Source organism: Rutidosis leptorrhynchoides, chromosome 3 (assembly GCF_046630445.1).
Source record: "Rutidosis leptorrhynchoides isolate AG116_Rl617_1_P2 chromosome 3, CSIRO_AGI_Rlap_v1, whole genome shotgun sequence".
NCBI classification, from domain to species: Eukaryota; Viridiplantae; Streptophyta; class Magnoliopsida; order Asterales; family Asteraceae; genus Rutidosis; species Rutidosis leptorrhynchoides.
This window is the reverse complement of record NC_092335.1, coordinates 556,438,876-556,459,306: the sequence shown is the minus strand read 5'-3', so window position 1 is coordinate 556,459,306 and position 20,431 is coordinate 556,438,876. Positions and strand designations below refer to the sequence as shown.

The following is a 20,431-nucleotide window of genomic DNA, read 5'->3' as shown; positions in this document are numbered from 1 at the left end:
CCTTTAGATTAATGATAACTTCCTAGGTACATTTGTTCAATGGTTACGCAAGGGGGAGGTAACTCACTGTTATCCTATTTCAAGGGGGAGTTGATTCATTTTCTTGGGAACATAATCAAAATGTTGATTTACTTTCTTGTATATCACATTTTGAGGGGGAAAAAAAGGGAGAAAATGAGAAAATTATTCAAAAATATTGTTTTTCAAAAGTGAATTCAAAATTTCTTTGTTTTTATCTGAAATAATTCACTATGGCTTGTATACATCTCAGTATGCAACCCGTATCAACAATTGGTATCACTGGAGATTTGTACTTTGTATAAAATTCAAAGTTCTTTTAAGTACAAATCTTATTTTGAAAAATTCATAAAAATTGGAAAAGATAAAATCCAAAAATATTTATATTTTACTGAATAAATGCTATTTTTAGCATTTTACCGAGTCTGACAACCAACTGTACAGATTCAGTAAGTTCAAAGTTTTCAAAAAATTGTCTCAGAATTGTTTTTTCATGAAAATATTGAAATGGATTTCAAGAGGAAAAATCAATTTGTCAAGATTTGGAGTTAAATTGTTTATGTTTTGAAAAATTCGACTGAATTCTGTATCTTAGGCCCATTCTGTAAAGCCCATTCGGTATTTTACCTTCGGTATCTATAAAAGGAGAGTCAAAGTCAAACATTACTCTTACTGTTTTTAATTACCTACCGAGTCTGTTGATTATACCGAATCTGCCTAATCCTACCGAGTCCGTCATTCTGTTTCTTCAAATTCTTGGTAATTGTTCATTTTAATCAATGTTTAAGATATATTATTGTAGATCTGAGATAATTATGTTTTATCAACCGGAAAAGTTCAAAATAACTGGATTATGATCTTTAATTTTTTGAAATCTTGTTGATTATACCGAGTCTGAGTCGATTTCAATTAATCTTTGATTAAACTCAATTGATTTGGAAAATCAACATAAAATCTTGTCTAATCTGAGTTAAATTGACTGATCTATCATTTGACCGAGCCTAATTACATGTTTAATTGCTTATTTGATGGATTCTGTATCTACCGAATGTGTTCTTATCTTGATACCGAATTTGTTCATACAATTAACATGTTAATATGCTTGTAATTGAATGGTTGTTTGATCATGGTTGTGAAATTACATGATATGTGATAGAATATGCATGTTTGAGTGACTTTCTATTAATTGTTGAAGATACCGAATCTGGTTTTCCTTCTTGATACCGAGTCTGAAATTTGGTACCTTGAAATTTTCTGATTTTTATCTTCAAACACTTCACATGTTTATTCTATATTTTTCTGATATGAAAACTCAAGCTTATTTGGTTACAGAATCTAAAGTTTTCATAACTACCGAATCTGCTTGAATTGTGCTGAAATTGACTAAGTGTTGTTTTGATTCTTTGTGTTATATAATTGACTTTGCATGATGATTTTGTACTAAGATGAATATCATATGAATGTCATGGTTGTCAATTATTTGTTCATATTTGAGAATAAAAGACTTTTATATTTGAAAAACCATAAAAATCTTAAAATTTAAAAATATAAAAAGGATTTCAAAGGCAAATAAGAATAGAGATATATGCTTTTTGTTAAATATCTTGTGGTCTTCTATTTCTTATTTATACAGCTAAATGGTGAACAATCACTTTATCAACTCTGAAACCAATATTCCCTGCAAATATTGGACTGCAATTCTAGAGAGGCATACTTTATGGCCTGCTCTGAGCTCCACAGTTAGTGTGCCAGAAACAGACTTGAATATTCTTAACAGATCAATCAGATTTGTGGAGGCCACACAACCAAATGCTACTAATCCACAGGGCGAACCAGCCAGATTTGAATTTAGGCTGAGAGGAGTACAAGGATTCAGGAGTATCACAAAAGCATACTTTAGGAGGATATTCAGACTTCCTCTTGTACAGAATGCTCCTGCTTTTCCTGCTACTCAGCAAATGATGACTTCTGTCTTTGATCTTGGTTATGTGGGAGCTACCAATGTTCCACCAGCTAAGTTTCAGAAGAAATATCTGCACTCAAGGTGGTATGTGATCTTCTCAATCATCAACAGATGCTTGTTGATGACAAGAAGTGGATCTGATAGCTTAACTGTGCCGATGCTCAAACTTTTCTACTCATTCACAAGAGTAGAGAATCCTGATTATGCAGAACTTATATGGGATTTGGTTCAGGCACAGGTTGAAAAGCCAAGGGGTTCATACATCCCTTGTGAAAGTTTTTTCTGTATCTTTATCCATGATGCTATCAATGCTTGCAGAAATGCAAATATCTTTGTACCAGGTACACATGGATTACAGATGAAAAGGTTTGGAGAGCTGAAGATTAACACCCCTATGGTGTCTGATAATCAATTCACTGCGCCAATTCCAAATTGGCTAGTGAGGCTAGCTGAACCCCAAGACGCTCGTATGCGTTCTTATTTTCAGGCTGTAGGAATACCTCTTCCGAACCCGGTACAACAAGAACAAGTTGAACCTGCCGTGGTTCCAGCCCCAGAGGTTGTAAAGGAACCTGTAGTTCAACCACCCGGGCCAGCTAATCCTCCACTTAGGGTGAACCTCAAACGATCTAGGGTAGCACACCAAGCTCAACCCGTGAGGATCAGGGAACCTAGTCCAACTAGGATTGAACCAACCCTTTCCACAACACCCGAAGTAAGCAGTGACACTTCAGCAACAGCATCTGAATCATCTCCTGAACATTCTCCTAAGAGAACTCGATACATGCCTGATAAGATGATTCAGACTCCGCCAACCCAACGAGTAACTAGATCTAGGACTTCGACACCCATCGTCCGCCAAACAGTTACTCCAACCAGTGGTGATACGGACCAAGACCTAGAGCCAATTAGGTCACCCTCACCCATCTCCGTATCACATTCAAGAATAACAGTAAGCCCTACGCTAAATGAAGCGCAAGCTTCGGTAGGCAAGAGATCTAAACGCACGGATGGTAAAATGACCACTAAGCCCATCCAATCTAAACAGGACTTAATAATAAATCCTACAAAGCAAGGTGCTTCGGCATCTAAGGAAGTAAAGTCTTCCTCTGCAGTAAAGTCTGCGTTGACTCAATCGATTGAGGAAACTCAATCATTGAAGTCCAGAACGGCCGAAGGGGAGCCGAAAAATCTTGAAAAGGCACCCTGCGTATCAGCTAGAAATCCTCCTGTACTTCAACGTATAACAGGGTCTCGAGGTCCGGCTTATCTTGATGAGGAAGATCTGCCGCGTCCCATGGAAATGAGTCAACATGACAATCCTTCGGGATATTTATCAGACTTCCAGCAGACTGTTCCCTTGGTTCATGAAAGTGATCCATTGGTTCAAACCACTTCTCTTCCGAATTCTGAATCTCAGGGTCTGGAGGAAGAGTCTTTAACTGAAAGAGATGTGCCAACTCATGGTATATCAATGATTTCAGGAGTCGGGGATAGCAATATCTCTGCGAGAACTAAACAGACGGGTAGTTCTACTACTCTGTCAGAGTCCCATGAGACCAAAGTCATGGAGGCGGATGCTTCGAAAGAAACTTCGCCGGTGACAACTCCGGTTGTTACCCAACCTCCATCAGAAGGGGATATCACGAATTTGACTAGTAGTATGTACAGCCCTACATATAAGAATAGTATCGCACAATCATCCTTACCTTCCCTCACGGCAACTCAAACACTTCCACCGACATCACCTTCAACAGTTGCTGCTGCTGGTGTTCCTATTGTTACTTTTCCACCATCACCTTCTCGTTTACCACTTTTCTATGATGCTTTGGAGCAAGAATATTTCAGTCGTATGTTTTCTAGAGTCAATCTAGATGTTCTTCGACGCACTTCGCTTCAAGCATTGTTTCGTGCTTGTGTTCGATATCCACTTAATTCCTGCTCTTCTCCGTTGAGTCCTCACCGTGATGATGAACATGACGATTCTGATCCTCAGAATAGCCATGAGGGGGAGATAGGAGTAGATGGAGAATATCTAACGGTAAACATTTCAACTAAGGGTGGTGGTGTAAGGTCTTCATCAGCTTCACAAGCTCAACAAGTTCAGATGGAATCAGAAATGGTTTCTACACATGATGAAATTGAAGATAAGGAGCCTGAGCAAGTTATAATTCCAATTGTTCATAACGAGGCTGATAGTGGACTGGTAGATGAGGATTTGAACTTGAGTGATTTCTATCTTGAAGAGACGGATGACGATGGATTTGTCATTCTAAGCAAGTTATCATCAGTATCTTCAATTCCGGAAGATGTAGAGATTGTAGATGAAGAGAATCCTGAACCAGTAATAGAAAGTGATGATGAAATGGATTCTTCTGATGACGATGAAGACAATCTTTATGTTAATCCAAATGAAGATGAGATCTTTGATCATATTGAAGATGATGATGCAACAAATCCTACTGGTCATTCATCAAATTCTACACCCTCATCGAGTTCAAATCCAACAAATGCTAATGAAAGTTCAACTTCTGGTACACCTACATCAAGTGAAACAGTGAATTCCAGATTCAAATACAATCATGGAATATTCTTTAAGAATCAGGAGCCAAGATTATTGTTGGGAGTAGGACATGATTTTATAACGTTACGAAACACATTCATCGAGGAAAATGCTTACAAGATCTTCCGCATCAATGAATTACCAAGGAGTAAAAGGCTTACTTATATAGGTTCACGATTGCTCCCAGCAAGTGAAAGGAATTGGTATGAGTTTATGTGGAGAAAACATATCAACAAAGATGAAGATGATTTGTGGCTTCAAAGAAAATATCGTATTTCAGAAGTGTTGAATATTACTCGAGTCGGAGTAGAGATAAGCGAAAAGAAAGACGTCATCAGTCAGTTCCACGTTATTAGAGAAGATGAGAAAGAGTACAAGTTCACAGAAGCAGATTTTCATAATCTTGACATGCTTGACATCATTCACATCTACAACTACCTCAGTATCATCATCATTCGACCTTTTGCTAAGGCTCAAGCTTTGGAAGCTGTGAAAAGATACATGATGGAGACAATTGAACTGATGAGACGTGAAGATTTTCAAATAGGTCTCGAAGCAAAAAGGAAAAAGATTCGAATTACGTGTCCGAATCAATTTACAGAGGGACTGAAGGATATGAGGATGTTTCAAATGCAATTCGAACCCGAAGGGTTTGTTTTTGTAAATTCTCAAAAAGAAAAGGTGTTCATTCGTACTGAAGAGCTGAACAAATATTCAGATGGAACACTTAAGGATGCACTGAAGTATCTTAAGATTCATCAAAGCAAGTTCCATGACATTGACATGATAATGGGTCTTGGAGAATTCATAAAGCATATAAGAGATCGTCTGAAACTCCGAGTTCGTACAAGACAGTTTGAGATACTTCGTGGACAGAGAAAGAGAAGATATTTCAAGGAAATGGATGAATATCCATTATATGAGGGAGATCCAAGAAAAGCGTGGGGTGTCTGGAAACCTTCTAAACAAGTTTCAGAAAATCAAGTAGAAGTTTCGAAACCAGATGGCACACGATGGAAACTAACGTTTGGACCTCTCAAGATTTCAAAATAGGATTATATTGTAAAGTTCACATTTAACACTAAGGGGGAGATTGTTAGGACCTGGAAGTTGTATAGTGTTAATGTGAAAATAAGCTTAAATGAAGGTTCCTTAGAAGAGGGCTATATAAGGAACCTAAGTAGTCCTAATTAGATAGCCATTGCATTGTAACCGAGTTCTAGAAGCTGTGGAATGTAATTGTACCGATTCTCTCTAATACCGAGTCTCATGCTTACATACCGAATCTCTCTTTATCTTATCATTTCTCTTAATCTCAACATGATCTGACCTATCAGAAAGTAATTATTCGACCCTTATTGCTTGGGTTACACGAATATCACTTTGGGATAAGACAGAGATTAGTTCTTGTTATTGGCAGTAAACAAGAACTCTTTTGCATAAGAGTATTAAGGTGTTTTTGTATCTATTTTTTTCTCATGAATGATAGTCCTTATTTATAGGCACCCAAAAACAAGTATTATTCCACGATGGAGATGTTTCACTAACTAATTTCCTTTTCAAATCTAAAACAAATCCTTTTCATAAAGTTGTTTGTTTTATTTCCAACAACCAAATCAAGGAAATCGATTAAATCCTTTTCATAAAGTTGTTTGTTTTATTTCCAACAACCAAATCAAGGAAATCGATTAAATCCTTTTCATAAAGTTGTTTGTTTTATTTCCACGATGGAGATGTTTCACCTAGTGCAGGAATAATACTTCCGTAATCACTCAAATTTGTGATAATGGAAAACCACTTTCGGGTCCGGGTAATCTATCACTTAATGGGTGTACACTCCGTACCTCCTAACCCATTTACAAGTGTAGATTAAATCCTTCAATTACACTAGATTTCCAACCGGGTGTGCCAACATTTACAGACTTCGAACACACCACGTACACCAAATTAAGGACTTCTACTTAAATACAACCAAATCAGTTCTTCATTAGCAGCTTCATCTTATTCAGCTAGACACATAAAAGGACTTCCACTTATAATATTCTAGCGCATTTTAAATTCTAACAAGAAATCCCTTTCAAACTGAAACATAATCAAAATCTTCGGTCCATCATAAGTCACAGAAGGATTCTTACGATCACAAGCCAAGATGATACTGTGATGATCCTTATACTCAAGGTTGCAAAAATCGGGAAAATTGGCCGAGTCCTCGTCGAGAAATCGTTTTTGGAGTTGCTGCTGAATTCTCGTTTTGGAATCGGCCAAAAAATCGGTCAGCGACCCGATTTAATCGGTCAACGACCGATAAATTGAGTTTCTCGGCCAAAAATCGGTGAAATCGGGGTCAAATCTTGGTCAAATCTCGATCAAATCGGTCAAATCTCGGATATCATAAAAATTATCCCAAAAATCAACGAAAGTCAACCGCCGGGAACTCCCCTAGTTCTCCCCGACAACTCCAAGAAATGGTCTCGCCGAGAACTCCCCGAGTTCGGATTTCTTCAACGCTTATACCACTAAATTGTGTTCTAGATCATCATTATACTCCATATAACAAAAAGTGACACGGAGTAGTTGATATTTCTAAACATCGGGTCAACATTGATATTTCAAAACTGAACCCACTTGCTGAGCATCCACTTGACCAAATTACGTAATCTATGGATAGCAACGTATCGTCGAATGAAAATAAGGTTACTAACAATGGTTAAATATGGGGTTGTTTGTTAATTACATAAAAAACGCACTTGAACATATTTTTCTTAATAGCAAGTCTATAAAACCACTAATAAAACATATAATAAAAGCCTATATAACAAAAGTCTATAACAGAGTAGCACATCTATTATTATTATTATTATTATTACTATCTTATATTTGTCTATAAAGATGATGTCATTAAAAAGGTATGCCAAAGCTTAAAAAAAAATTAAAAATAAAAAGAAAAAATTTGAGACATGGATGGTGATGTCATAAAAAAATTTCATTTATAATTTTATTTAACCATCTAACAAAATTAAGAAATCTAATAAAAAACGGTTTTTTAATAAAACTCCATAATTAAATAAAATAAAATATCTAAATAAGACCAGTAATCAAGATCCTGCACGCCTTAAATTTTTTGAGAAGACAAATATAGATTATATAGATATCAAAAAGCACGCTTATACTCTCTTCAAAAAAACCCTACTCACAAAAACTAATAAGCCTCTACTGTTTCTCATCTCTGTTATGGATTCAATTCCTCAGTTGATATCATCCTCTTCTTCATTTTTCAGATACAGATTCAAAAAGGCATCATATAATCAAGATTTTCTTCAGATTCAACATCTATGTTTGTTTACATTTTTTGGTTTCTTTCTACCCTTCTTCTTTTTCTTTTTAACAATTATTGAATTTGAAGATTTTTAGGTCTAAATCCGTGAATTATTTGTTACTGGTGGCTGAAAATGGAGAAGTAGAAGAGTATTTCGTAAATGATATGCAAGTAGAAGTTCAAATTCGAGAAAAACAACACCTCAATCGGTATGTATAATAGGTATTTCGTAGTATTTTTTTTAATTTTATTTATAAATCTAATATAATTGTACATTGTGTGTATGTAAAGATCACTCTTAGTCTGTTTATATAAAGTTTGAAGAATTTATAATAATAAAAAAAAAATTGAGTAGTTAATTGACGTGTAAATTTTATTTGAATTGAATTTCAAGGTTTGACATGTTATTGATTAATGAAAATTGTAGAAGTACACTAAAGGTGTTTGTTGATATGTCTGAAGGAAATAGATACATAGTAGTGTTGTGGCACAATTTGTGAGCTCAAAAAAACTTATATTTATTTTTTCTGAAAGTCTCAAATTATACCATGAGCAAGATTTACAATGAATTAAATTGTTGTTCAAGGAAAGTGATTTGTTTTTATACTTATTATCTCCTTTTAAGAGCTTTTTGTTTCAATATTTAAATCTCTTTTAGAAAGTTAGTACCTAAATTGAGTACTTATCCACTATAAAAAAAGTTAATACTAAATTGCTATAGTACATCATAAATTCTTATGCATTTACTGTAGGTTAAATTGGAGGTTTTAAGATGTATTAGTCATCCTACTTTTTTCAGTAAATGGGTTAGGCCACGAGGTTTGTATCAAACGTTTCGGTTATAATAGTGGTTAACTTTCTACTATTTGTTAAGGAACATGCAGTGTATGATATAATGACTTATTTAGGCGAACTAATTTTGCATTATGTGACTCAAAGCAGTTTTTTTTATAATTATATAGTAAAGAAACATGTATGATGACTTACTTAGGTAAACATCTATGATGACTTTGCTTTTTGTTTCTTTCTTTGTTATGATATGGAATTCTAAAAACTTCATATGTATTTAAGGGTGGGTATATTACATATTACATTCTAAGTTGAAGTTTTTTCAGTATCTTAACTAAAGAGGAAGAAGGTGCAAGATACAATTAAGAAGATATGTGTATATTAAACTACCGAAGGTATCCATTTTTCCAGTATCTTTTTAATTTACTTGAGCATTATGGGTATTTGAACGCTCTGAGAAAAACTAACGTTAATTGTGGGGGTAAGTTGGTGGTTGGAATCGTTAGCAGTCAGGAATCGTTTATATTTGCTTTGTTTCTTGTGTTTTTAAGTAACATGTGTAGCTGAAATAGAAGTTAATGAATATACAGGAAAAATGGTGTCTATACACTTTACAGTGAATATGAGTTTTGTTCATAAATAATGTTGACAAGAGTGTTGAATTAGCATTGCAATTTGCTATCATAAATTCGTCATTCATGTATTATGATATGATATTTTAGTTTGCATATTAAATTTTTTGAGTGTTCTGATGAAATACTAATGTTCTCTTTATATAGTAGTGGTTCATCAAAATCGTTTCTAAAGGGCTTTGTGTATTTGGGTACACAATATTGGATATAAGCAATTTTATTAAATTTAGCAGCTGCATTTTTGTGCTATTTGTTGAATGATTATGTATTTTTTTATACTGTATAAGCATTTTTTAGTTAGTGTTTTTTAGTAAACTCGTTGTTTTCACGGATCCTGCATTTGATAAGGATGTTGTGGTTACATTGGAGTTGAATTCAAAACAGTTGCTCGGGTATGAATTACCATTCCCCTTTTCATTTAGACCTGAATATGATAACCTGTTCAGATGACCCGCTTACTTTGACACTATATAACTATTCTCTAATTAGGCTTTATGTATATAATTTTTGATAAACCCGTGATTCCACGGGTCTCTTCACTAGTATTTCATATTTCATAAAGTACATTACTACCATTGCATCTACCACATCACCATAATTACATTTCTTTTCTTAATAAGAAACATAACGTATATAAACCCAACTCAAGCATTATAATATTTTTTAACCTAATTTCTTTCATTAACACCAGAAAACTACCCCAAAATACTCGATAATCTGCCTCTGTACAAACGGAAAGAGACCTAAAGGGTAATAATAACAAACTATTTGAAAAAATATAAAAACTATAGGGACTTCATACTAATTAAACAAAAGTCTAGGGGCTCACTTCAGTATTCTATAACCAGTCCTCCCATTGGTGCTCTGTGAGGAATCCCCTTTCTTCTCTTCGCGGTCCTCATTCCGACAGCCGCCGTTAACGGCGGCGTTGACGGACTAAAACTACGAACTCTTTCCTCATAATTATTTCTTCGCCGTCCGAGACCGCCGTATAAATCTTCTGAATCAGAAACTGCCGTCATCAAATGCTTATTTTCCGGCGAAACCTTACGTGTCTTAACAAATTTCCCCGATGTTCCAGCAATCTACACCAATTACAATAAGAATCAATCAATAAATCACCAATTTCGATACGTATAAACGATACATGAACAAATTTTGACCTAATTTGAATTTACATTTACCTTACAACCGAGTGAGCAGAAACGGAATGAATCCAGAAGACTACGGTCACAAACTTCGCAAGTGTTCGTAACGCATTTTCCCGGCCGCGGCTGCGGCCGCTCGTTCAGAAACACGACTTTCGCACTGTTGATGACGTACGTCTGTACTGAATTTATATCCAAGTGCTTTTGAATCTCAGAAACCCTAATTACATCGTGATACGATGATCTCCGAATCTGTATATCAATCGACGCAATTACTTGATTAGGAGTACAATCGTCCGTTTAATTTAATAATTTTCAAATTAATTAATTATAATTTATCGTAAACATTATTTTCAAATTTTTAAAAAATTAAAAAATAACTGAAATAAATAAGATGTATGAGTATAAACCTGGATAGCATGGTGTTCCTTATGATTATTGAGGCACACGGAGCAAAGAGGGCCATTAATACAATCCAAACAGTACATATTACATTCAGATTTATGTGAATCAGCGTGCAATTTGCATTGACCGAAGAAACTTTCACTAAGTAATGGTTTCAACCACGGCGGCCATTTATCATCTTCTTCATCAGGTCCACCAGCACCCTACATTATAAAAAAACATTCAAATTAGATGCACAAATCAACGATTAACAAGACTATTTAGAATAGACTATAAGAATAACGAATGTATGTATAGACGGACCATAATACGGCGGTTTTTAGGTTTGATTTCACGGACGACGGTGGAATCGTGGTTGACGATCGCCAGTTTGACGACGGGGAGTGGTTGACGGAAAAATTTGGGAGGCGGCGGGGTGGAGAAAATGAGTTGTGAGAGAAAGGAGGGAGTTGTTCTTATCCGCTCAAACAAAGTGTGAAATTACGTTTGTATTGTGTGATAGTTGTATAGACAAAATACCGAGCCTATTTTTAAACCTTAGGTTTGGATCCATACCTAACTGAACGTTGGGCGCAAGGAACCGACCTTCTTTCTTTTTTCTATTCCTTTTTCATACTACCTTTTTAGTCTTTTTATTAGGTTGTGATATTAATTATTTTAATTTAATGAGAAATTGATGAAAATATACTTTCTAATTTTTTTTTATATAAAATATGTATTATTACTTTTTTTAAATGTAACAATACCCCATTCGTGCACATTATCGAGAAATATTCATGATCGAGAAATATTCATGTGTACTCGGTAAATGACTTGGCACAAGTTTGCGCGCGCTGTGCAAATTAAGAATTCTACGAACACAAGCTAGCCGACTTTGCGTGAGTTCACTTAAAATTGTGTGAGTTCACACAAAATATGTGTGGGTCACTAGAATTAGAATTCGTACGGACTCTAGTACGAACTAAGGTTGGAGAACTCGGATCTCAAAAAGATCTCGTTTGGTCATTTTTGGGGAGATTGTGAAGGCCCGTCCTAATCCAACTGGACGAAGTCTTCAACATTTGGTTCCATTGCGAGGTACTGATCTAAATATGCCATGAACGACTCCATGTAATATCTTTAAAATGAGCAAATGCACAGCGGAAGAATTCTTTCATACCTGAGAATAAACATGCTTAAAAGTATCAACCAAAAGGTTGATGAGTTCATAGGTTTATCATAACAATCATTTCAATATTTTAATAGACCACAAGATTTCATTTTTCATAAATAACATTACATTCGCAAGTGTATAAAAATTATTCGTATGATGAACACCTTGTAACCGACATTAACATAATGCATATAGAATATCCCCTGCATACTCGCAAGTATGCCATAAATATTGGCAATCGCAATCACCATTTAAATCGAAGTATTAAAGCATTTCAAATTCTAGAATGGGGTTTGTTAGGCCCATAGATCTATCTTTAGGATTCGCGTCAATTAGGGGTCATTTCCTTAAGTCTTAGGTTACCGGACTTAAAGGGGCAATATTCGGTATAGTAATCCAACCATAGAATGTAGTTTTAAGTACTTGTGTCTATTTCGTCAAACACATATAAAAACGCATGTATTCTCAGTCCCAAAAATATATATTGCAAAAGCATTTAAAAAGGGAGCAAATGAAACTCACAATACGATATTTTGTAGTAAAAATATGCATACGACGGAACTGAACAATGCAAGGTTGATCTCGGATTCACGAACCTATATCAATTGTATATCTATTAACACATATAATAGTAATCGAACAAATTTATATATTCTTATTAATTGTTATTTTTGTAAATTATTTGTTTTGTTAATAATTTAATTAACGATACTTAGTTTATATTCTTTAGCTAAATAATTAGAATTTATTATAAAATATTAGTGTAGTTAAGTTATATCTATTAAATATCTTATATAACTAATAATAATGATGATAGTAATAATAATTCTAATAATAATAAAAATGATACTTTTAATAATAATTATAGCTTTAATAATAATGTTACTTTTAATAATAATAATGATAATGGCAATAATAATAGTGTTAGTAATAATAAAAATAATGATAAAAAAATAACAATAATGATAATTCTAATGATACTTGTAATAATAATAATAATAATAATAATAATAATAATAATAATAATAATAATAATAATAATAATAATAATAATAATAATAGATATATTACTACCTTAAAGAATGAGTTCCTAAAAAATGCCTTAGTCCGGCTCAAACCTGCGACCTTCCGCTTCCCAGACACATCTCTAAACCAATGATCTGCTTATTTTTTTTCTGATTTAGATGGTATTTAAATTCTATTAACCCTTGTCTGAATCATCATACACTAATCATCTCATCATCAAGTAAATCGACTTCATGTATCCTCAACTAAACCATCATTTAACATCATCTTTATCACGTCCATAACACAGGATCATCATCATTTCCACATCCGAATCATAAGCATTATCCATCTTAATCCTTCATTATCATATAATCATTCGGCCATCATCATTATCGCGTTATGATTATTATCACTATTATTTTTTTATTATTTCATGTATCATTGTAGTGACCCGACCTTTTTCATGTTTATATATACATATATATTAAATGAAATTGTTATTTACATGATTAAGTGTTTCCAACATGTTAAGCAATCAAACTTGTTAAGACTTGATTAATTTAAATAGGTTTCATATAGACAATTGACCACCCAAGTTGACCGGTGATTCACGAACGTTAAAACTTTTAAAAACTATATGATGACATATATATGATTATATATATAGTTAATATGATATTATGATAAGTAAGTATCTCATTAGGTATTTTAACAATGTGTTATATACATAAAATTGAGTTTATTGAATTAAGAAACTCAAAACGATATATATAACGATTATCGTTATAGCAACGTCTTACTAAATACATATGAATCATATTAAGATATTGATACACTATGTTTAATCATGATAAATGATAAGTAAACATGTCATTAAGTGTATTAACAATGAACTACATATGTAAAAACAAGACTACTAACTTAATTGTGATGACCCGGAAATTTCTGACCAAATTTAAACTTAATCTTTGTATGATTAACATTTCCGACACGATAAGCAAAGTCTGTAAAAATGAATCTCAAAATTTTTGAACTACTTTTATATATTTAAATACCCTTCGGTTGTTTTCGACGATTCGCGAACAATTATATGTAAATAGATACATATATACTATAACTTGAAAAGGTAACAATGTATTAATTGTTTGATATCGTACATTAAACTTATTGGTTTAAATATCTATTTGAATATATATGATAAGTTGAAATATTTATTATTAAAATTTATTTATAGATAACTTTCAATGTGTATTTAAAAACTGATTTATATATTAAAAAGATATATACATATATATAATTTCAAGTTATTTAGTAAACGATAGTAACATTCATTTATTTGTTCGATTGATATTTAGATAAGTTAACTAAAGCATTTAAGATGAACCAGTAAAACACTAATTTGCTACAGTATTTTCAAATTGCTACAGTACCCAAAATGCTACAGTGTTTTCGAAAATCACTATTTGCTACAGTGAAATTGACTTTGCTACCGTGAATTGCTACAGTAACTTTGCTACAGTAAACCATTTTTGATATGAAGTAAATGACCAAAACACTTAAATGTATAAGTTATACCTCGAGTGGTATAGTTTATGGACGATTTAAGACTATATTTTGACAAAGGTACGATTCACGAAACGTAAAGTACAAGTTTTCTCAGTATACGATAGGACGTTCGAAAAACCGGAACCGGGACATAAGTCGAATGACGACGTACGACTAATCGAAACAAAAATTACAAATCAACTATGTACGGGAATAAAATATAATATATAATTAATTAATTTAAATTATATATATTATATATTATTATATTATGTCGACAAGCTAAGAGTTAAAAACATGTGAGCTGGAAAAAGAGGTCATGCGATCGCATGGCCAGATAGCCTAAAATCCATGCGATCGCATGGAAGGAGAAATCAGGCCACACTATAAAAGCTCGACCACTTCCACTTCTGATTAAAATCATTTTACTCCGTATTATTATTATTATTATTATTATTATTATTATTATTATTATTATTATTATTATTATTATTATTATTATTATTATTAAGATTAATATTATTATTAATCTTATTATTATTAGTATTATTAATAATTAGTATTATACATAAAATACTACGACGAGGTTATGAGCGTGTCATTTTCAAAAATGAGTTTTACGAGCGGGATAGAGCTAAGAAAATTATGGGTTATTACTAAGGAGGTTATGGGTAATGTTTAAGAGTATAGTTCGCAAGTCAAACCTAGTGTTTATCGTCTCTGTTGCGTCTACGTACTTTTCTGAAATATTGAATCACAATATTGATACGTTGAGATCTACGATTATTTGGTAATCCGAGTTTCGGTCACATTACGATGAACAACTTTATGTGCTGCTAAGGTGAGTTTCATTTGCTCCCTTTTTAATTGCTTTTGCAATCTATATTTTTGGGCAGAGAATACATGCACTTTATTTTAAACACAATGGACACAAGTACATACTAAATTCTATAATGTGTTTGAACCGAAAATCCCTTAGCTTTGGTTACTAGTAACTGCCGGTTATAAGAACTGGTGGGCGCGAGTAGTTGTATATGGATCCATAGGGCTTGACATCCCCGTCCGAGCTAGAGCGCTAGCCTTTTAACGGACGTGTGTTATTTGAGTTTAGAACACGTTGGTTTGCGTGTATTAAAACGAATGGGGTATTTATCATTATAACGTTAAAGTTTAGTTACCAGGGTGCTCTGTTATGTAGAATCTATTGATAAACGTTTCTGGATGAAACAACTGAAATCTTGTGATCCATTTTTATATAATCTATTGATAAACGTTTCTGGATGAAACAACTGAAATCTTGTGATCCACTTTTATATACAGATTATGCGAAACACTAAAACTATGAACTCACCAACCTTTGTGTTGACACTTGTTAGCATGTTTATTCTCAGGTTTCCTAGAAGTCTTCCGCTGTTTGCTTATATGTTAGACAAGCTATGTGCATGGAGTCATACATGACATATTTTTCAAGGAAACGTTGCATTCACCAAATCATCACCATGTATCTTATTTTGACTGCATTTTCAATGGAAGTACTATTGTAAACTATTATTTACAGTGATTATCTATATGTAGAAATCATCAGATGTCGAAAACCTTTGATTTAAATATTCATTTATGGTGTGCCTTTTCAAAAGAATGCAATGTTTACAAAACGTATCATATAGAGGTCAAATACCTCGCAATGAAATCAATGAATGACGTATTGTCCATATGGATTTGGAGCGATCGTCACATTAATGATTTCGAAACGAGACATATATGTAACGATTATCGTTGTAACAACATTTAACTGTATATATATCATACTAAGATATATTAATATATCATAATGTCATGATAATGTAATAATTTAACATCTCTTTAGATATAATAAACAATGGGTTAACAACATTTAACAAGATCGTTAATCTAAAGGTTTCAAAACAACATTTACATGTAACGACTAACGATGACTTAACGACTCAGTTAAAATGTATATACATGTAGTGTTTTAATATGTATTCATACATTTTTGAAAGACTTCAATACACTTATCAAAATACTTCTACTTAACAAAAATGCTTACAATTACATCCTTGTTCAGTTACATCAACAATTCTACTCGTATGCACCTGTATTCGTACTCGTACAATACACAGCTTTTAGATGTATGTACTATTGGTATATACACTCCAATGATCAGCTCTTAGCAGCCCATGTGAGTCACCTAACATATATGGGAACCATCATTTGGCAACTAGCATGAAATATCTCATAAAATTACAAAAATATTAGTAATCATTCATGACTTATTTACATGTAAACAAAATTACACATCCTTTATATCTAATCCATATACCAACGACCAAAAACACCTACAAACACTTTAATTCTTTAATTTTCTTCATCTAATTGATGTCTCTCATGTTTTATCTTCAAGTTCTAAGTGTTCTTCATAAATTCTATAAGTTCTAGTTTCATAAAATCAAGAATACTTCCAAGTTTGCTAGCTTACTTCCAATCTTGTAAAGTGATCATCCAACCTCAAGAAATCTTTCTTATTTACAGTAATATATCTTTCTAATACAAGGTAATACTCATATTCAAACTTTGATTCAATTTCTATAACTATAACAATCTTATTTCGAGTGGAAATCTTACTTGAACTTGTTTTCGTGTCATGATTCTGCTTCAAGAACTTTCAAGCCATCCAAGGATCCTTTGAAGCTAGATCTATTTTTCTCATTTCCAGTAGGTTTATCCATAAAACCTGGGATAGTAATAATGTTCATAACATCATTCGATTAATATATATAAAACTACCTTATTCGAAGGTTTAAACTTGAAATCACTAGAACATAGTTTAGTTAATTCTAAACTTGTTCGCAAACAAAAGTTAATCCTTCTAACTTGACTTTTAAAATCAACTAAACACATGTTCTATATCTATATGATATGCTAACTTAATGATTTAAAACCTGGAAACACGAAAAACACCGTAAAACCGGACATACGCCGTCGTAGTAACACCGCGGGCTGTTTTGGGTTTGATAATTAAAAACTATGATAAACTTTGATTTAAAAGTTGTTCTTCTGGGAAAATGATTTTTCTTATGAACATGAAACTATATCCAAAAATCATGGTTAAACTCAAAGTGGAAGTATGTTTTTCAAAATGGTCATCAAGACGTCGTTCTTTCGACTGAAACGACTACCTCTTACAAAAATAACTTGTAACTTATATTTTCGACTATAAACCTATACTTTTTCTGTTTAGATTCATAAAATAGAGTTCAATATGAAACCATAGCAATTTGATTCACTTAAAATGGATTTAAAACGAAGAAGTTATGGGTAAAACAAGATTGGATATTTTTTTGATTGTTGTAGCTACGGGAAATATTGTAACAATTCTATACAAATCATATTCTAGCTAACTTATATTATATTATACATGTATTCTAATATATTATGTAATCTTAGGATACCATAGACACGTATGTAAATATTTTGACATATCATATCGACCCATCTATATATATTATTTGGAACAACCATAGACACTCCATATGCAGTAATATTGGAGTTAGCTATACAGGGTTGAGGTTGATTCCAAAAATATATATACTTTGACTTGTGATCTAGCCTGAGACGTGTATACACTGGATCGTGGATTGGGTCAAGATAATATATATCAATTTATTTCTATACATCTAACTATGGATAACTAGTTGTAGGTTACTAACGAGGACAGCTGATGTTATGCGAGGTGTATATGAAATAGTATTAATTTAAATAATAAATACGACGAAATATTACACAAGTTTTAATTATTTATTTACAAAATGGATATACCTAAACCTTGCTACAACACTATAGGCAGTGTACCTAATCGTAGAGTAGTATAGTTTTTAGTAAGTCCGGTTCGTTCCACAGGGAGACGGTTACACTATATTTTTATATAATTACATTTGTACAAAAATATATAAATATATAAATATATATATATATATATATATATATATATATATATATATATATATATATATATATATATATATATATATATATATATATATATATATATATATAAAATATATATAAAAGGGGGGTTTACCGTTTAATGACCGATTTGTCGATTTTATATTTTAAGCGAAGCGTAAAGTAAATTTAATTAACAAAATAAAATAAATAACAAAAAATATAAATGACGAATAATTAAAGGTGCGATGAAATATAAAATAAAATAATTATGCTTATTTAAACTTCCATAATCATGATGTTTGATGTGTTGATTTTAGTTTTATGCCCATGGGTTAATTGTCCTTTGTCCTGGATTATTTAATATGTCCGTCTGGTTTTTGTCCATAACAGTCCATCAGTCATAAATATAAAGTGCGAGTGTCCTCGTCAAATTATCCTTATACCCGAAGTCAAATATTCCAACTAATTGGGGACTTAAACTGTAACAAGGTTTTAATACTTTGTTTAATAATTACACCAGGTTATCGACTGCGTGTAACCCAAGGTTTTAATACTTTGTTATCAATTATGCCAAGTGTCCTTGTACATAATTTCACTCATGTTTTAATAATTCTAGTGACTATTAATCCATTCCCGTGTCCGGTTAAATGAACTATTATTCGTACATATAAATTCCCCGCCCATCGTGTCCGATCGAGTGTATATGGTTATTTATAGGGACGTCCAATTGTAAATCTTTATATTAAAATTAACCAACTATCATTTAGTTAAACAAATATAAAGCCCATTAATAGCCCATAGTCTAATTTCCACAAGTGTCGTTCTTTTGTCCAAACCCCAATTATGGTACAAAGCCCAATTACCCCGTCTTTAATATTTAGTCCAACATCATGATTAATTTGGCTCAAATAAGCATAATAATAACTTAAGTACGAGACATTAATTTAAAAAGGAGAACATAACTTACATTGAGTATTTATCACGTAGTGTTACAAGGACAGAATTTCGACTTCAAAAACCCGTAAAATAACCTTTACATAACCCGAACTAATCTAATATAAAACTACCCTATATATATATATATATATATATATATATATATATATATATATATATATATATATATATATATATATATATTATATATATATATATTTATTTATTATATCTTACAGAGTATTATTATTATTGTGTAAAAATATTGACAGAATGCTCGAGCTTTTATAGGCCATTTCTGAATTTTGCAGCTCAGCGAGTCGCGGCATTTTAAGCCTTCAAACTCCGCGAGTCGCGGAGTTTGATTTTTCAGCTCACATCATTTTGGATCTTTGCTTGTCAACGTTATTAAATAATAATATAATATATATTTAATTTTTAAGAATTATTTATATATTATATTTTATTTATGTGCATAGTTGACTTGTAATTTTTGCACCGTTGCGTCGCGCGTTGAGAGTTGACTCATGTCCTGGTTCCGAATTTTCGAACGTCCTTGCGTACTATTTTATATCGTGTACTTTGCATTTTGTAACTTGTACTCTTGTAATTTTTAGACGTTTCTCATCATTAAATTGAACCACTTGGATTGTATCTTGTACATTTGAGCTTTTTGGACGTTTTTGTCTTCAAATCTTCGTTTTTGCCTTTTGTCTTCGCACTTATTTATTTAAACGAATATTACTTGAAAATAGAACAATTGCAACTGAAAACTTTACATATCGGAAGGATATTGCTACTAAATATATGTTCATTTGTAGCACTATCAAATATCCCCACACTTGAACGTTGCTTGTCCTCAAGCAATACATAACTTGAAATAATATAATACATCACACGAATCACTTCTTTATTCTTCACACTTTGTACATCAGTGATTTTGATATGGCGGTATGAACAATGGTAGTAACGATGTGGTTTACAGTCCC

General features: G+C 32.4%; 1 protein-coding gene and 1 long non-coding RNA gene across 2 annotated transcripts; one reads left to right on the top strand and one right to left on the bottom strand.

Moving 5' to 3' along the window:
• Positions 1 to 7,945: 7,945 nt before the first annotated feature.
• Positions 7,946 to 9,470, top strand: LOC139898571 (uncharacterized). The gene is made up of 3 exons (XR_011777060.1): positions 7,946 to 8,069; positions 8,976 to 9,044; positions 9,240 to 9,470. It is a non-coding gene; the product is annotated as an uncharacterized lncRNA (long non-coding RNA).
• A 606-nt stretch (positions 9,471 to 10,076) lies between these two features.
• On the bottom strand, positions 10,077 to 11,263 carry LOC139898570 (protein RGF1 INDUCIBLE TRANSCRIPTION FACTOR 1-like). Its single transcript, XM_071881323.1, has 4 exons — positions 11,138 to 11,263; positions 10,840 to 11,037; positions 10,466 to 10,681; positions 10,077 to 10,366 (listed from the first exon to the last, which is right to left on the bottom strand). Exons 1-4 carry the CDS (start codon positions 11,138 to 11,140, stop codon positions 10,112 to 10,114), a joined length of 672 nt encoding a protein of 223 aa, XP_071737424.1. The 5' UTR covers positions 11,141 to 11,263; the 3' UTR covers positions 10,077 to 10,111.
• Between the last annotated feature and the right edge of the window lie 9,168 nt (positions 11,264 to 20,431).

Bases quoted from the DNA above. Each gene is read 5' to 3' on its own strand.
- LOC139898570 (XM_071881323.1), bottom strand. The intron at 10,682-10,839 runs GTTTATACTCAT...ATTGATATACAG, and splicing joins AGGAACACCATGCTATCCAG to ATTCGGAGATCATCGTATCA. The intron at 10,367-10,465 runs GTAAATGTAAAT...TAATTGGTGTAG, and splicing joins TCTGCTCACTCGGTTGTAAG to ATTGCTGGAACATCGGGGAA.